At 45.1% G+C, this 19,370-nt stretch overlaps 1 protein-coding gene across 2 annotated transcripts in view; it reads right to left on the bottom strand.

The window, feature by feature from the left end:
* Positions 1-19,370, bottom strand: part of LOC144754857 (uncharacterized) — a 1,464,081-nt gene that overhangs the window by 658,534 nt on the left and 786,177 nt on the right. For both annotated transcript variants that reach the window (XM_078643119.1, XM_078643120.1), the window contains exon 14: positions 6,778-6,860. In XM_078643119.1, coding sequence (XP_078499245.1) covers positions 6,778-6,860 — 83 coding nt within the window. The remainder of the gene's footprint in view (positions 1-6,777; positions 6,861-19,370) is intronic.

Raw genomic sequence — 19,370 nt, 5'->3', positions numbered from 1 at the left:
TTCTCTGAGAGTAAGCACGAGTGACTGAGCGAAAGATTCTGTACTGTGTCTACGATTTCTGGGTAATCGGGGTTGTCATGTTCAGTGGTTGCCAGAGTCCATTTGCTTACCGGTAAGGTTAGGGGGGGCTTATGGTGGCACTGTGAGCTAGCTGGTCTGTAGGCCAACATATCCTGCAGGGGTGTCTGGAGCCAGTCTAGGCAACAAGCCATTAGTTTATGTTGTCCAAAGAAAGCACAGATCCTACAGATTAGTAGGAACTAGATGACAGTGCACCTAGCACAAACAATGAAAATGCACTGCATTATGGTGTATGTGCTGCCCTCAGGTCAGACACAAACTCAAGCTGCCCTGAAAAAAGTAGCGGCTGCTTTGAAACCGCTCAGTGCAGCGGCAACCCATCTGCATTTTTTAAAGGAGAATAGAGATCCCCTTGCAGACAGGTGCAGTGAGTGACTGGACCTGCTTACACCCCTCCAGAGGGCTACCACCAGTGGGCGCACAGTCAGTGCACCTCCTGACAGCTTCTTAGCCTTGGGTCTGTGTCTGTAATACTGTACAGGTGCAGAGGCAAAGGGATTCCCTCATTTGCATGCAGCCACACCCCATTCAAATGTGGGAATGCCCTCTTAAGATAGCGCTGGCGCTGTATGTGCACCAACGCTATCGGGATTGCAGAAGGGGATGCACATACATCTGCATTACCAAAGTGCCCCGGGGGCACGCAAAGCGGGTGCAAATGCCTGTTGTGTCCCTGGGGCATTTGCATAATACGGCCCCAGGTGTACAATAAATAAGTGATACTATTTCTAACATATATTATGTGAGTGGTTGTGTGAGTGTGTGTATCCGTATGCGAGTTTGGGTCTGAGTGGCTGTATAGGTGTATGAGCTGTATAGGTGTATGAGTGGGTGTGCATAAGTGGGTGTGTAAGTAGCTGTGAGGGTGAGTGAGTAGCTGCATTGGTGAGTGAGTGGATATATCAGTGCCTGTATGAGAGAGTGAGTGTCTGTATGGATAGGTGTGTGAATGACTGTATGGGTGAGTGAGTGAGTGAGTGAGTGTTTAAATGGCTATATGAGTGAGTGACTGGATGTGTAAGAGGCTGTATAGGTAAGTGAATGGTTGTTTGAGTGGGTGTTTGATTAAGTTAGTTAGTGTGTGAGTGGCTGTATTGGAGAATGTTTCTCTGTGTAAATGGCTGTATGGTTGAGTGAGTGGATGTGGGATTGCTTGTATGTATTTGTGAATGGGTGTGTAAGTGGTTGTGTGGGTGTGTAAGTGAGTGTGTCTGAGTGCTTGTATGGGTGAGCAAGAGGCTGTGTTGAGTGGCTGTATGGATGAGGGATTGGGTGTGTGAGTGGCTGTATAGATATATAAGTGGGTGTGTGAGTAGTTGTATGGCAGTGTGTGGGTCTGTGAGTGACTATATAGGGGAGTGACTGGTTGTATAGGTAGATGTATGGGTGAGTGAGTGGTTGTGAGAGTGGCTGTTTGAGTGAGTAGTGGGAATGTAAGGGCATGTAAGTGCCTGTATAAGTGATTGAGTGGGTGTGTGAGTGGCTCTATGGTTGAAATGAAATGAAATGAAATGAAATGAAAATGTGACTTGTAGAGCGCTACAGTTGCCCTGAGGCGTCCAGGCGCTAAAAACAGATGGAGCCCTCTTGAGGTTACTTTATTAGGCATTAAACAGCAGGGTTTTTAGCTGTTTGCGAAAAGTAGTCAGATTGGGGTTGTTCCTCAGCTGCAGAGGGAGGGAGTTCCAGAGTTTGGAAACATTATACGAGAAGGAGCGTCCTCCCGCTCTGGCTCTGCGAATTCTGGGGATCTCGGCCAGGGATGCTGTAGAAGAGCGGAGGGATTTATTAGGCCTGTAGGGAGAAATCAGGGGCCGGTTGATGTCTGGGCCCGTTTCCCAGAAAGTCTGGTGGGCGATGCAGAGCGATTTGAATTTTACTCTCTCCCTGACAGGTAACCAGTGCAGGGTCTTTAAGCTGGTTCTCACTGAGGTCCTCCGGGGGATGCCCAGCAGCGCTCTGGCAGCACAATTCTGGGTGCGTTGGAGCTTCTGTAGGGTGTAATCCGGGGCTCCCAGGTATAGGGCGTTATTAAAATCCAAACGGGATTGGATAAGGCCCTGTATAATTATCTGTTTGGTTGAGTGAGTGCTTGTGTGAATACTTGTATGGGTCTGTGAATGGGTATGTGAGTGATTGTCTGGGTGTGTGAGAGGGTATATGAGAGGCTGTATAGGGGTGTGAATGGGTGTGTGAGTGGTTGTGTGGATGATATCATCAGTGATATTCACTGACCATGTCATGAGTGATGTATTATGTGAGGTCATAAGCAGTGCATTGCGGGTATAAGTTCTAATTAGCTCAGGTAACTATAACTGCTGAATTTCTTTGGTTTTGTATGAGGGAAATTTAAGCCTAACTAGAATGTTCCAGTAACCTTTTTTGTCTGTGAATTTTGACATTTTTTAAAATCCTATTTCCTAAGTATAAAGCTCCTGTAACCTTTGTTTTTTTCAGAGAATTTTGACTTTTTTATTTGTATTTCCTAACTGTAACCTTTAACCTTTGAGAGGGGTGTGCAAGTGGCTGTATAGGTAGGGTAGTGTGTGTGTATCTCTGGGTGGGTGCGTGAGTGTTTGAATGGGTTTTTGAGTGGTTGTGTGAGTATCCGAGTGGGTTTGTAAGTGAGTCAGAGAGTGTGTGCTTGAGTCACTGAGTGGATCTGTGAGTGGGTGCATGAGTCTCTGAGTGGGTCTGTGAATGAGAACATGAGTGTCTGAGTGAGCCTGTGAGTGGGTAGATAAGTGTCTGAGTGGGTATGTGAGAACATGCAAGTGTCTCTGAGTGGATCAGTGAGTGAGACTGATTTATTTAGTGGGTGCCTGAGTACGTGAGTAGGTGTTGAGTTTCTGAGAGGGCCTGTGTGTATGTGTGTGAATATCTCAGTGGTACTGCTAATTTTGCATGTTACTTTGCTTCTTTCTGCTCGCTCCTGACCTTTATCCTGCCTTTTTCTGCTTGCTTCTGACCTATATTCTGCTTCTTGCTGCTAGTTTCTGACCTCTGTTCTGCCGCTCTCTGCTCATTGCTGACCTATATTTTGCCTCTTTCTGCTTGTTTCACACCTTTATTTTGCCTCTTTCTGTTCATTGCTGACCTTTATTTTGCCTCTTTTTGCTCATTTCTCACCTTTATTTTGCCCCTTGCTGCTCGTTTAAGACATCTATTCTGCCTCTTTCAGCTCATTTCTTACCTCTTGTGTCCGACCCTTGTTTTGCCTCTTGCTGCTTGTTTCTAATCTCTATGCTGCCTCCTCCTTCTCGTTTCTGATCTCTATTCTGCCTCTTGCTGCTCGTTTCTCACCTTTATTTTGCCTCTTTTTGCTCATTGCTAACCTTTATTCTGCCTCTCTCTGCTCATTTCTAACCTTCATTCTACCTATTTCTGTTAATTTCTTACCTTTATCTGGCCTCTTTCTGCTCATTGCTGACCTTTATTCTGCCTCTTTCTGCTTGTTTCTCACCTTTATTCTGCTTTTCTGCTCGTTTCTCTCCTTTATTTTGTCTCTTTCTGCTCTTTTTTGACCTTTATTTTGGTTCTTGTTTGTCACCTTTATTTGGCCTTCTGCTGCTGGTTTCTGACCTCTATTTAGCCTCTTCCTGCTCGTTTTTCACCTTAATGTTGCCTCTTTCTGCTTGTTTCTCACCTTTAGTTTGCCACTTGCTTCTCGTTCCTCACCCTTATTTTGCCACGTGCTGCTTGTTTCTGACTTTTGTTCAGCCTCTTTTTGCTTGTTGCAGACCTTTATTTTGCCTCTTTCTGTACGTTTCTCACCTTTATTCTGCTTCTTTCTGCTCATTGCTGACTGCTATTTTGCCTCATTCTGCCCGTTTCTGACCTTTACTTTGTCTCTTTCTGCACATTTATAAACTTCATTTTGCCTCTTTCTGCTCATTTCCATCCTTTATTTTATCTCTTTCGGCTTGTGTTTGACCTTTACTTTGCCTCTTTCTGCTTTTCTTTTTGCCAGGACTGTGAAATAACCTCAAGGCTCCGTGGTCCCAGTCGGCTCCCCGCCTCCTGAGGGAGCTGGCATTTCTTTTTCAAGCAGGGAGCTGCATGTTCTATGTGAGAGAGCTATTGTTTCATTTCTTCCATGCCCGCATGTCTGTAGGCAGGGAAAGAGATTAAACCTTTGCTTTCAGTGGTCAGGAGCACTCTGACAACTCCTGCCCGCTGGAACCGGAGTGTTTGCTTTAGCTTGGGGGTCCTGTGAGCAGTTGTCTGATTTCACTGTGACTTCACTGTGACTGTGTACAACATGCTTACTATTAGCAAAGAGACCATACACACACAAAGTAGTTTCTTTTAGTGCAGGTGACTGCTATGGTAATGTGTGCCTTTTTGGACCAAAAAACATGTTTTTTTTTCCTTTAATCAATGTTGTTTAGGCGTATGAAGACCTGGAAAAAAACCATGCCAGAAAAAACAAGAATTGCCAAAGTCTATAACCTGGCAGACAATACCAGACCTCTTGGCTTTGCCAATGCTTGTTTGGGAGAAAAATGGCACCCAATACATATCCCCAGAACTGGTCATTCTATTTGTTCAACATAATTTATGTCACTCAGTTTCAAATTTAGCAGTTGAAAGTTAGACTAGACATCTACCAACGTGTTACAAAATTACAAATGCTTGCCTTTTTTAATTGAAATGTGTCCTAGAATAGCCACAAGACAGTACACTTGTGACTGTCAAGTGCTAACTTTCAGCTGCTAATGCTGGAAAAAAAATTGGCACACGCTCTGTTGGGAAACATACATGAGATGATAATTTATGATAACTGCAGGAATACCAGCCCATTACAAGTGTGCTCCAAATGAATGGTAATAACATGAAGGAAAGGTATTTCCACACCAATTACCACAGGTTTTCACCATGAGTGGACCTTTACCAACCGGGCATTTTGCCTCCTTTAACCGCATGCGCGCTAGCGGTTTTCCCGCTGCGTGCTGCGTTTTTGAAAAAGCCGCGTTACATGACGAGCTGAGCTCGTCATGAGCGTGCGAGCGGCGCAACTCATGACGAGCTCAGCTCGTCATGAGCGCAGAAAGGGTTAAGAAGCGGAAATAGCCAGTTGAAAAACGCCCAAGCCTCTTTGTTTCTGAGACGCTTGTAATTCCTGAGGCATTCAATAAAGGTAGTTAGTCACCATTGTACTGTAAATTATGGCCCTCTCTTAAGGAGGGCCTAAAATGTGACTTTTTGCCGTAGCCAAACACTAGCTAATTGTCCCATCACTCATTAATGTTCTGCTTGTCTCTGACCCTGTACAGTGCTGCCTTTTATACATATACTAGCAGCCCGTACCGACGTTGTCCGGGGATAAAATCGAATATCTGCAATGCTTTCAATTTGCAAGGCAATTTATTTTTCAAACTTACTCTGAATCACCCCATCACTGGGCTCAGGCCCAGCGTTTAAAAAAAAAACTTACTCTGAATCGCCCCATCACCGGGCTCAGTCCCCGCATTTTTTTAAAAACGTACTCAGAATCGCCCCATCACCCGGCTCAGGCCTCGCGTTTAAAAAAAAAAATTACTCTGAATCGCCCCATCATCCGGCTCAGGCACCGCATTTTTTTAAAAACTTACTCTGAATCACCCCATCACCCGGTTCAGGCCCCGCGACTCAGAATCGCCTCATCACTCGGCTCAGCCCCCGCAGAAGAATGCGTCCACTGTGAAGCCGTGTCCTCAATGCAATTTGGGAACGTTTGTGTCTGCTGCAGACACGAACATGTTTGTGCGCTCCACCTGACGCTCCGCTCCAGCCGACGGCAATTAGACGCCCAACATCGCGTCAACGGCCAACGCCTACAACAATGGTAAATGCAACGCCCCCTCATAGTCCCAGCAGGCCGCGCCCATCGCTCTATGCACATGCCCATGCACATGCCCAAATGGTAAATGCAACTCCCCCTCGTTTCGGGACGGCAGTCCCAGCATGCCGCGCCCATCGCTCTATGCACACGCCCATGCACACGCCCATGGCTTTCCAGCAGAACGCCCACACCCACAACAGACTACTTTTACCCTAACGTTCTTACTTTGGCCCACTGTTGCGGTAAATGCCACCCCCCTCTCACTTAGTGCAGGGACACGCCGAGATGGTGTAACCATGCGCTTTATAAAAAAGAAAATAAATGTATATGGTGGCCAGCTGTATAGCCTATGTCTATTTGCTGCAACTGTCCTTTCCAATGCTGTATTGGGTGTTGTGATTGGTGCTGTGGTTCCTGAGATTACCCGCCTCAAAGGTTTGGGCTCTCTCTTTATTATATTAGTATAGATGACAAAAAACAAACTCTGCTTGCACATTTTCATGTTTTAACATCTTGACTCAGACAATCCCGACAACCATCTTGTTTTGGTAACACCTCCCTCCATCAGTGGCTGAAACAGTGCAACCTACAGAAGCATATTTAATGCAGCATGGCTTTTTGGGAGCTCAAGTCCTACTCAGTGTGTCATAGAGTAGAAAATAAATGTGTAGACTTCTTTAAGTCTTGAATTATTACAGTGGGCTCAAGCTGCAGCCAACATTGACAGTGATGATTGTTATACCCAGATTTTGCATTACACTGTTCACCACTATCCCAGATGTATACACCTCCAAGGAAACAGGAAACCTGTGAAAAACGGAGCATTAGTTCTGAGAATTAATTCACCCATTTTGTATCATTGAAGACATTACTTGCGTTATCTTGACTCTGAGAGTTCCTGAGCTGATGAAAGCTCTTGAGCTGGTCTCTGGTGGCTTGTTCTGTTTAAATATACCTACAAAAAGCAGACAATTAGGTTTCCTCTGTACTTTAAACAACTGGTCTAGTATTTTTCATTTGAGATTTGCAGTTTGTACCATTGGAAACACAACAGAGGAAAGGAAACCTAAACTTTCCCCTTATTGCTTCACGTATTCAGAGACTCTAGACAAGGAAAATGTGTAACTCCTATACATTCATATGCGTACATTCATCATGTTGCTTTCTCTCTTGCTCATTATTTTGGATATCTGGATTTGACCAACTTATTAGTGGAGTCCCACTGACCAAGCCTCAGCTACAAGTGTGGGTGGGAAAATGTATTTACTCTAAAATTGCCATAGTGACCATTTGGAAAATCAACTGTGATAATGCACAAACATTTTGAGCAGTTGTAAAAAATCGATAGTGAGGGGCACGATTCGAGGTAATAATTTCCTCAATCACACCGAAAAAGAAAAGGTGTGATTGAAAGCCTGTATTTCCTGCAGCAAGCCAGATAGCCTGCTTTTAAATCTGGTAGCGAATATTTACCATAAAACCCATAAATAGTGAATTTCTGCCACTATTTATAAGGCTGCTGGAAAAATAGCAGAGAATAAGCACTATTTTAGCTGTAAAGCAGAGATTGGATACTATTTTGCAATGCAAACAGAAAATAAACTTCACTGTTTACCTGGCCAGGTCTAGATAGCAGAGGTTATTTAATATTTGGCTAGTAGCCATGCATATAGCACAAGAGCTTTACTATTCAACTGTCCGCCTACTAGAGTGTTAAAACATGCACTATTTCGACTGCTGTCTAGAAAGCAGTAATCATGTACTATATGGCTAGCAACAGTACAAAAACAAATGAGACTTTACTATTTAAGTGGCTGCAAACAAAATTAGAGATCATGGACTATCTCACCAGCGACCATGCAAACAGCTTAAAAACTTCACAACTATTCTGGCCTCTGAATAAATAGCATAGATTTTGCACTATTTGCCAACAGCTGTGCAAATAGAAAATATATGTCACTGTTTACCTGGTTGTTCAATAACTAGCAGATATTATACACAATGTAGCCAATGGCTGTGCAAATAGCGAATAAAATTCACTATTTTCACAGCCGCTGAGTAAATGACAGAGATAAAAGTAATATTTGACTGGCAGGCGAGCAAATAGCAATGAAGCTTCACACCAACAATATAGCGGACATTAAGTACCATTTGGTGAAGAAACCTTACAAAGCGCAAGTCCTAGTCCACAAAGCACTTTACCGCACCAGGCGTAACAAAACTTGAGGGGGCCCCCCTGCAAAGCTCATGGAGGCGCCCCCCCCCCCCCCGCAAGCCTGGCCCACCACCTACAGTATATCATCTCGACTACTCACTCCAGCAATTCCTCAGGTTAAACTCACAAGTGGTAAAAGTACCGCGTTTATCACAGATAGGAATATATACACATTGCTCCTCGTAGAATGCTCTGAGGCATTTGATAAAGGAAGCTCTAAGTTTTGAAGGGTTAATGGAGAAACTGCCGGAATGTCTTCCAGGAATAACTAATACATGACTGAGACATACATGAGCAATGAGAGCACAGCAAACATTATATCAGCCAAACTTAAAGCCACATTAAAGACTTTAGAATGTCACTGATGATGTAAAATAGGATTTAGTACGACAATGATCAACTAAAGTAGATAAACAAATTAAATCGATAAGTGAATTAAGGAAACATTGCCTATTACAGGGATCATGATGTTCATCAATATATACTGACTCCGTTAGAGCCCCAATGTGAGATTAGACAATCACCAGTAGAAACACTAAAATCTAGATATAGGGCCCGATTATGATGGCGGTTTTCCCGCATCCTCCGGGCCGGCGGAAGCCACCGCCGGCCCGGAGGATGCGGGAAAACCGCAGCGGACTGAAAAAGACTAGGATGGCTGGGGGATCGTTTTTCAGTCCGCAGCTTTTCCGCCGCGGTCGCCGCCCGTCCGTGGCAGAAAAGCACTAACATGGCTGGCGGCGTCTATCAGACACCGCCAGCCATATTAGGATGTCTGGAGGAACATGCCTTTACACTGCGGCATTTCCTCCGTGCAAAGGCATACGCATTTTTGTTTGGGGGCCCGTTGCGGGCCCCCAGGGGTGAAGTGGGGGTGGGGGGTGCACATGGCGGCAGGCACCGCGCAGTGCCTGCCGCTTTGTGCATGCAAATGCACAACTTACATTTTTATCATTGCGGCGGGTGCTGCTTCAAGCAGCACCCGCCGCAATGATAAAAATACAGGATGTGACAGCCAGGGTGGCGGTCACATCCTAATTTGCACGGAGGGACCGCTGCTGCCCCTGCGGACGGTCCCTCCTACTCTATGGTGGCGGACGGACTCAGGTCCGTCCGCCATCATAATCAGCCCCATAGTTTGGAAAGGCTTTCTTTTAGCTTGTAGATTGATCTATTGATTTTATAGTATATGTTGGCGAATTTCCTTCAGGTGTAAGACCGGCATGAGATGAAGAGTGGGTGAAGTATGTACCGCCCTACAATATGTTTTACTTTTATTGCCGGCCGGGCCCCAGTCGCCCCACCATGATGCCCTCACTGATTCCAAATTATCTGATTACCAGTTACCACCCACTGAAACTCCGATGATCCTTAGGGGTGGGACAAGGTCGATGATCCCCCATAGTCAAGTGCCCATGCTGACCAAGAGCTTACCAGAGCAAATCAAGGACTGGATTCAAAAGTGGAACCCACTGAGGAAACGTGTAGGACCGAGGTGACTGCAAACATTTTTGATATAGCTCGCACATGCCATGGAAGATGTTGCAAGATACTTAACATCTGCTCCCCTTTGTGAGAAGAGGGAAGCGTAATACAATGGGGGCCATTTAAATCCCACCAACCCACATGCTACTCGAATATAGTGGGCTGGCAATAGAAGCTTAATGGGGAACGACCCAATACTATTTATTTGGTAATTCCAAAGAACTGGTGTAAAAACCACACACTTGCAGACACACTTGCCCTGGCAACAATCATTAATGGATATGGGTGAGCAACAGCCAGCAAGAACAATATGGCCGCATTATGAGGACGCTCACTCTTATGCAGGCGAGGACGGGAGCATTTTTAATCACGTTATTGCTGTGCCAATATCGGACACTTTTGTGTGACCATTTTCGAGTCAAATGCTACACATTTGTCTTTTGTATTTTAATTCACCCCTAGCCATCCACAAGTCGTAACCCATCCATCCAACTAAACCACCCAAATGTCCCATCCACCCACCCACTTATCCAACCCCATCTATTCATTCCTCCAAACCTTTTATCCATCAAACTAGCAAACCCCATCCATCTATTTACCCACCCAGCCATTCAGGCAACCTAACACATCAAACCAACCATTCATACATCCCCACCCATCCATCCTCCTGCATCGAAACCCATATCAAACCAAGACCTCTGTCCATATTACCATCCATTGTTTCACTCATCTACCCACCCATCTCTCTAGATACAAGCTGTGAGCAAAGGATAAGCCTTTCGCAGGCACAATAGAAAACTGGGAGCCTAGTTTTTATTCCACCCCAGGCCTGATTCTTCCACTGCACACTCCCACCCTGCTTCTTAGCTCACAGCTGGGATTATTTTCATCCCGATTCCTGCTTTTATCACTGCTGCAGTCGTATCCTTCTCTTCCTGCTTCTTTCTCCATTGTCTGCCTTTCTCTCGATTGCACTAGGTCAATCTTTGGAAATGAAAAATAATTCTGGATGCCCAAATATTGAATGCCCGAGTCTACAACATGCATCTAACAGCACAAATTAAGCATGCTTGCCTGAGAAACAACTGACTCTGTCCCGACCCTCACAAGCTTTCAGAGACACTGATCTTTTCAGGAAATGTCCCAGTTTTGAGAAAGGCCCTCTGTTGCTTATTTCTGCTTATTCTTAGGCCTTAGTATTACTTCCTTGGACCCTAGATCCCCCCTCCTCTACTATGTATGGGCCACAATCACAAATTCCCGAAAACAGGACCTGATTTTGATGATTTTGTAACACAAATTTCACTTATCAATTGAGAAAATCGGACTATACCACCTGAGTAACTAGGGAAGTGCTTCTGCTTTCAAGGGCAAAGGCTTGAGTAGTGTCCCACCATCAACAATCGAAGTGATATTACGCTACCCATTAGCTGCTACGTTGATGCAAAACCCCCCAAAATGAAAACTAAAAAAAATATATTTGATCTGTTAAATGGACATCTGTCCTTTCATGGCTAGTGTTCTGCAAACCTTCAAGAAGGTGTGACCTATGAAGTCCTCTTGCTGACATGCCCCGGACTGACCCATCATGTCTTTGTGCCCACGACAACAGCTGTAGGCCCCTATGGAGTATGTAGGGATGACCCGCTCTTATAAATAGGTCACAATGCCACAGGAATTGTCCATTAGCGGATGGATTTTATAGATCGCCAAAGGAAGAACCCCATTGCAGCCAACACTTGCCAACACTGCTTTGGCCACCATACATCCTTGTTCATGGCCAAGGCTGTCATGCTCATCTGAGCGAAACTGTTATGCGCTCTGAAGTGACACTGATAATCATCCAATGGGGTCTGGCAGCACACAGGACCATGTCGACGTCATATACACGTCATAGGAAGACCTGACAAACTGACCTACTTAAGAACTCTAAAAAATAAATAAAATCCTACATTGTTGGATAGAGACACAAAGATTTGACCAACACATCAAAGTCACTCGCACAACACTCTGCAAGAACACCATTGATGTTAAAGAAAAGGACATGAAGGCCAGCATAAACAATAAAAATAAAAAAACAATCCTTACACTACTGCCTAGGTGGGCGAAAGGCACTTCTAACTTTTTCACAACGAGAAACACAGCCCTTTACGTGGGGCAATCCCAGCACTTTCCAACATGACGGCATTCATTTAGTCAGTAGCAGCACTTTACAGATAGAGCTGGCACTTTCATGTAACTACATAGGCTCTTCCCTGCTTGTATGGCCTGCAAACTCCCCACTGTCCTGAATGAATTAACGGTGACATGATAACAGCAGCTACAAACGCAGTAACTCACCCAACACACTAAAAAGAATAAAGCAGCCAAATTACCGGCAATTCACAACCAAAACGTGTAACCGCACCAATGGGACAGTGATAGCAGTTCGAATGCACAGCTAGATCACATTTAAACGGACACCGCCTGCTTCACCCCTTCAAGCACTTTCATTGGCAATTAGCCGGGTTTGGTGGCTCAGTGGACTAACGCATCCACTGCAGGGGCCTGATTTTGACCTCATGGTCAAAGGGTCAAATCCCGGTGTGTTCACTCAGCCTTTCATCCATCTGAGGTCGATAAAATGAGTACCATTGAGTTGGGTAATAAGAAACATCTGTTATTCAGCGCCAAGATACCTCCGGGTGAATGTGCACTTTACAAATACACATGTTATGTTATAGTAGCAGCACTTAGCATCTAGAACGGTGCATCTCGTTTAAAGGGACAGTGCGCGCTTGATGCTTAGCACACTTTTAACGGAACACCCCGGGCACGTCTCAACATACCTTCAATGCTTTCCACGGACCGGCGGAAGCACTTTTCCGAAGAATTTGATTACATTTAGTGGAGCAGAGGCAGAGCCAGTAGTCTCAGCAGGCATCCGCCACTGCAAATGGGGCAGTACGAATTATGCCGATCTCTGCGAGTCTGCTGCACGTGCGGTGGAATAGTGAAAACACAAACAGATCTAAGAGCATCTTCTAGGACATGAAGCAGCGCTTCTCAACAGAACTTTATGGGACAGTATCAATACATCCAACCGACTCCACAGCATTTCGTGGGACAGCATAGACCAATCCCATAGCATTTCACGGGACAGTACTCAAACGTATCCCAGAACATTCCATAGGCATTACAAAGAGAACCTTGCACCACCAGACCTAAGAGCATTCCACTGGGCAGTACAAACAGATCCCTGAGCATTCCACAGGGCAGTAGCACCAACAAAACTAACACCATTCCACGGGGCAGTAAAAGCAGATCCCTGAGCATTCCACGGGGCAGTTGTACCACCAGATCTAAGAGCATTCCACGGGGCAGTACAAACAGATCTAAAAGCATTCCATGGGGCAGAACAAACAGATCCCTGAGCATTCCACAGGGCAGTAGCACTAACAGAACTAACACCATTCCATGGGGCAGTAAAAGCAGATCCCTGAGCATTCCACAGGGCAGTAGCACCAACAAAACTCACACCATTCTACGAGGCAGTACAAACAGATCTCTGAGTATTCCACAGGGCAGTTATACCACCAGATCTAAGAGCATTCCACGGAGCAGTACAAACAGATCCCTGAGCATTCCACTGGGCAGTCGCACTAACAGATCTAATAGCATTCCATGGGGCAGAACAAATATATCTCTGAGCATTCCATTGGGCAGTACAAACATATCCCTGAGCATTCCATGTGGGTACAAACATATCCCTGAGCATTTTATGGGGCAGTACAACCAGTTCCCAGAACATTTCTTTGGACAGTATCAACAGATTCCAAAGAATTTCAGGTGGCAGTACAAACCGATCCAAACAAATTAGAAGGTCCCAAACGTTTCAAGGGATAATATAGGCACACCCAAACAGATCTCAGACAATTTCATAGGACAGAACCGCATTTCTAAAAAGACACACAGCCTTCCAATGCGAAGTGCATACACAAATCGAACAGTACATACATAAATCCGTGCAGACCTCGCAACATTTCATAGGCAGTACATACAGGTCCTAAAGCATTTCATGGACAGTGGCAACACTTCTGAACCGTACCCCATAGCACCTATAAGGAGAGTGCAGCATTTCTCAAGGGACACCAGAGCATTAAATGGACCGTACCAGCACTTCTAACCAGATCACCACAAGGGATAGTGCCAGCCACGCAGAGACGTTTTAAGACATGGGCAAAGTGGGCTCTGGCCCAGGGCCCCAGCGTTTTTAGGGGGCTCCTTTTAGAGCCAGCTCTGTTATGTTTCACCCTGATGATCTTAAGTAATTCTTAAACACATTTTTTAAATACCGTTTTCCTTTCATTTATTTGGAATGTGGTTGATTGTTACGCCCCTGTCATGTTGAAATGTCACTCATAATTACACTGAAATTATGAAAATGTCACACATCGCAATCTGAAACCTTGGCAGCTATGCTTAGTCTACCACACACAGCACATTTGAACATCTCAAAATTCCATGCAACAGAACTCTACTACTAAATAATGTAACCCTACAACATTCCATACCACATAATTGCAATACTAAAAATTAAAAAACACATATTTCCACTTCACCCAATACCACATAATTCCACATCACATAATAACATTCCACACAACTTAATACCACTCCAAACCACATAATTATACTCCACACAACACAATTCAACTACACATAATTCCACTTCAACCTATATAGTTATACTTCACACAACATATTTACACTCCACTCCGAAACACATAATTACCTTCCACAAAATACAACTCTGCAACATGCTGCATAATTCCACTCTGCACAATTATACTCCAGACCATGCTACATAATTCCACACGTCACACAATTCATCCCCACACAATTCATCACACAACATAATTACACTACACATATTACCACTCAGCACCACGTAGCAACATTCCTAATACCACTCACCATACTTTTCACTCAACAGCGCACACTTCCACGTCACACAAATTGAACTCTACACATTTCCATTCCACACCACATAATTCAACCAACTACATAATTCAAACCAATAACACAATTAGACAACACACCACATACATCTAATCTACACCACAAAATTCCACCTCATGCTACAATATTTAACAGCACACCACATAAGTAAACATCACTCCACTCCACAGCACAAAATATCATTGCAGATAATCTCTCTCCAAAACACACAATCCCACTCCATGTCAAGCAATCCCACTCCACATAATTGTAGTACACTCAATACCACACAATTACTATCCACATAAGTACACTACACACCATGCCACATTCTTTCACTACACAGATCCAATCCACACAACACAATTCCACAGCTAACTATTCCAATCCAAACCATATATGACTTGCATATATGCAGATGCATATATTGCAAAACCATATATTGCAAAACCATATATTGCAAATGCGTGTTTACCTTCCAATGCCTCCCAGCAGATCCTGTTCCTGGAGGAAGCTGCAATCCTTCTCTGGCCCCTGTCAACTCTCCTCTGTGCTGCCTCATCCAAAGCTTCTCAGAGTCTGTGCCCTGTGGAGAATTCTCTCTCTGAGGGCCCGACCCCCATCCTTGTCAGGGTCCTGAGCAGTGCCCTGCCCTGTGGTGAATGCTGTCTCTGGGACCCCCACCCTTCTCAGGGCCTGACTCCTGAGCAGTGCCCTGCCCTGTGGTGAATGCTGTCTCTGGAGCCCCCAGCCTTCTCAGGGTCCTGAGCAGTTCCCTGCCCTGTGGTGAATGCTGTCTCTGGGGCCCCCACCCCCACCCTTCTCAGGGTCTGACTCCTGAGTAGTTCCCTGCCCTGTGGTGAATGCGGTCTCTGGGGCCCCCATCCCCACCCTTCTCAGGGTCTGACTCCTGAGCAGTGCCCTGCCCTGTGGTGAATGCTGTCTCTGGGGCCCCCACCCTTCTCAGGGTCTGACTCCTGAGCAGTGCCCTGCCCTGAGGTGAATGGTGTCTCTGGGGCCCCCACCCCCACCCTTCTCAGGGTCTGACTTCTGAGCAGTGCCCTGCCCTGTGGTGAATGCTGTCTCTGGGGCCCCCACCCCCTTCCTTCTCAGGGTCCTGAGCAGTGCCATGCCCTGTGGTGAATGCTGTCTCCGGGGCCCCCACCCCCTTCCTTCTCAGGGTCCTGAGCAGTGCCCTGCCCTGTGGGGAATGCTGTCTCTGGGGCCCCCACCCCCTTCCTTCTCAGGGTCCTGAGCAGTGCCCTGCCCTCTGGGGAATGCTGTCTCTGGGGCCCCCACCCTCTTCCTTCTCAGGGTCCTGAGCAGTGCCCTGCCCTGTGGTGAATGATGTCTCTGGGGCCCCCACCCCCATCCTTTGCCATGTCAGCTCTCCTCTGTGCTGCCTCCTGCTCTCTCTGGGGCCCCCACCCCATCCTTGTCCTCTCCTATCTCCAAGGCTGTGCCCTGTGGGGAATACTCTCTCTGGGTCCCCACCCCCATCCTCTTTCCGGCGTGCTGGTGCTCTGTGACTGAAGAGAAACAATTTAACTTGTTACTTTTTTTCTCTTCAGTCCTGGGCCAGAGCTGCAGGCTGCTTGAGAGAGAGAAGCAAGCTTCTCTCTCACTGAAGAGCTTAGGGGCCCCCTTACTTTACTGAGTGCCCCCATACCCCCCCAAGGCTGATGGGTCCCAAGGCATCCTGCAGTAAGTCCCTCTGTGTGCCCCCCCCATTCACACAGTTCTACTATCTCCCTCTCCCCCTCTGCATTGCTTCTTCCATTGAACTGCCCTTTGACCTCTCCTGGTTGCCGCTCTCTTGAATGTTTCTTTCTGCACCCCAGCCTGGGATGTCTTCTCTTCCAGGCCACTCTAGCTGTCAAGAAGTTAAAACTATTAAATTGAAACTGTTTCTTTTTGTTTGGAGGTCTTCACAGCACTGCTACCTGCCAGAATAATGGCTGAAGCTAAACAGACCTGATGCGCATTGCTCAGGCCTGTGCTTCAGCACTCACTTCAGTGTGGGGCCAAGGGGGCCCCTTCAAATGTAGTGAAGTCTGAGGGCACCCCACACCGCGGGGGCTGCGGGGGCCTTTGTTACGCCCCTGTACCACACAGGTGCAGGCTACTTGAGGGCGAAAACGAGCTTCTACCTTCCCACCAGGAACCTGCAATCTGCCAGCACCCTACGGGCTAGGATTCCCAAGTTTCGCCACGCCAGAGCAGGGGGGCAGTGGGGCATTTTTCTATCTGGGACTTTCAGCATGGAATAAGCTTCCTCTTGAGCTCTGCCTGGTGGACTCCACCTCCATGTTACGAAAAAGACTGAAAACGTGGCTGTTCGCTAAAGAATAGTGGCCCTATCAATTCTTGCAAAGTTACCTGAGCTGAGCGCCTGAACACTCCTAGAAGTAGCTGCACGCTATATCAACCCTGTTTCATTCATTTAGTTCAATTTATGTTGTCACCCATTAAATAGCAGACATGTTGACCTAGTAAGCCAGTTGCCAGATAACAACTGAAGATTAGTTGCATCTGATTAGTATGGTAGTAGTAACAGTATAGCTGTTAGACTGAAAAATCGTTGAACTTGGAAAAAAAGCAGAACATAGGTACAGACATTTGTCTTTGTAATAATAATCATATAAAAGCAAGACCAAAGTGGATATTGCCTATGATGTCATATAGTCAAATCGAAATCCAAGATGGCCAACAAACATTAAAAAATCATTTTAACTCTTCTGATTTGCCTCAAATTTGACAGAAAAGTTCATATGTGCACGTCAGTGCATGGTATGTGCATGCCCATGTTGGATCCGAATTGTGATGTTATAATATAAATCTAAAAGGGCTGCCAAAATCATGTCGAAAATTTTAAAATTCAAATCATTTGAGTGTAAATATTCATACTTATTGAAATGTATCAACATTTATTAATATGTATTATATATTAATATGTACCAATCTTTTGTTTTCAGGTTCAACACTTGTTCTGTAATGCCTGAAAATGAGTAGCATGTCAAAACAATACCTTATTACAACACTGACAAACATTGGTCAAGCTGTCCAGCACGATAATGTTGTTGCTACAAACTGGTCACATCTGTGTTCTTAATTTAAGAATTGGAAAGCGTACCTATGAATATTGAACTAGAACGCTTAATGACAGTTCTGGCCCAGATCAGGACTAACAATGCAGTGTGGCATAAATCGTGTTTTAACAAGTCTAAAGCTGCAACGGGCTCAGAAAAGAAAACATAGTAATTCAGATTTATTTGGTAGCCCAGTTAAAAAACATTCAGCAATTCCAGTTCCAAAGAAAAATCCTGGAAGCAAAGCATGTTTCTTTTGCAACAAATCAGCTATATCTGTAATGCATAAAGCGAAAATAGATAATGTGGATGCTAATGTTTGTTTGCGTGCCTAGTTTGTTCAAAATTCAGCACTTATTGCAAAATTGGCTATAGATGATGTGCACACAGAAGATTCTGAATACAGTCATAAATGCTTAGTTGGATGCAGTGTACAAAGGAATAAAAATGAATCACCTAATGAGACCTCAATAGAAGGAATAGCTCTAGCTGAACTTGTATCTTATCTGAAAGATTCACAAGTTGGAGATATTAAGACAATTTTTAAACTCTGTGACTTAGCAAACCTTCATACAGGCGGAGTAAACCTCCTAGCTCTAGTAGCGCAGATCCTTGTCCAATTGACCTCTCTTGCCCTGGCTTATCTTGTCCTGGATCTTCTTATCCTGAACCTCCTAGCCCTGGGACAGCAGGTCCTTGTCAATATGGCCTCTCGTGTCCTGGCCCTCTTAGTCTTTGACTTCTTGGTTTGCAATGTCCTTGTCCTCTTGGATCTTTTCCTTTTCCTTTTAGTTCTACTGGAACTGCAGTCATTGATCCTGGCCCTGTTGATCCAGGTTCTCCTTGTTCAGGTGCTCCTGAACCACGTCATTTTGGTCCTGGTCCTTCTGGCCACCTCTGCAGGAACTATTGAATCAGACATGTTGTTGTTTGATAGCTGGATCTCTAACACCTTTCTCCCTTCATAATGTATATGGCAAAAAGTCTGATGCACTCAACACCCAGGTTTAACAAGAACTTAAGAGCAGAGAAAAGAATTAGAATACAACTGGAAGAAATCATACTATTTCAATCCTAAGACTCTCTACAAAGCAGCACTTAGGAGCTTCCACAAAAAAACATGCAAATGCATTAAAGAATATTTTACACTTCTTATCAAGACAGTGGTTAATTCTTACAGGGAAGTGTTTAAAATAGTGTATTATTTTGTTTCCCCTCAAGGGACAAAGACTGCTATAGTCCATTCACCTGAACTTTGTGAAACACTGTTGGTCTTTGATTTTTTTTTTTTTTCTAAGACCAATGGTCCCAAACTTTATTTAAATTCACAGATAAGCCAGTAAGTGTACATACAGTGTCAGAACAACGGGTTATTGCCACAAACAGTACCTAGCAGATTGCACATGTTAACACAGCAGTTATACATGAGTGAAAATAAACAGTTGCTGGTAGAAATGCATTGGTACATAAGTGACTGTGCCAGGGAGTGACTCATGGTGCAGTGCCCGCAGCTCGCAGCACTGCAGAAAGGGCCCAGCGCGTTCAAAAAGAAAAGTCCACAGTTAGTGCATGAAATTGAGTTCCCTGTACAATGCAGCAGAGGATAGAGGCAACAGCATACCTTCCCATGGGTCATGGGTCGCTGGGTGTCCGCTTCCCAGTCCCGGACGTATCTAAGCAGCTCCATGTGAGGTAT

This window comes from Lissotriton helveticus, chromosome 5_1 (genome assembly GCF_964261635.1).
Source record: "Lissotriton helveticus chromosome 5_1, aLisHel1.1, whole genome shotgun sequence".
In the NCBI taxonomy this organism is placed as follows: Eukaryota; Metazoa; Chordata; class Amphibia; order Caudata; family Salamandridae; genus Lissotriton; species Lissotriton helveticus.
Note: the sequence above shows the minus strand (reverse complement) of the source record. Positions and strands in the feature narration are given on the sequence as shown.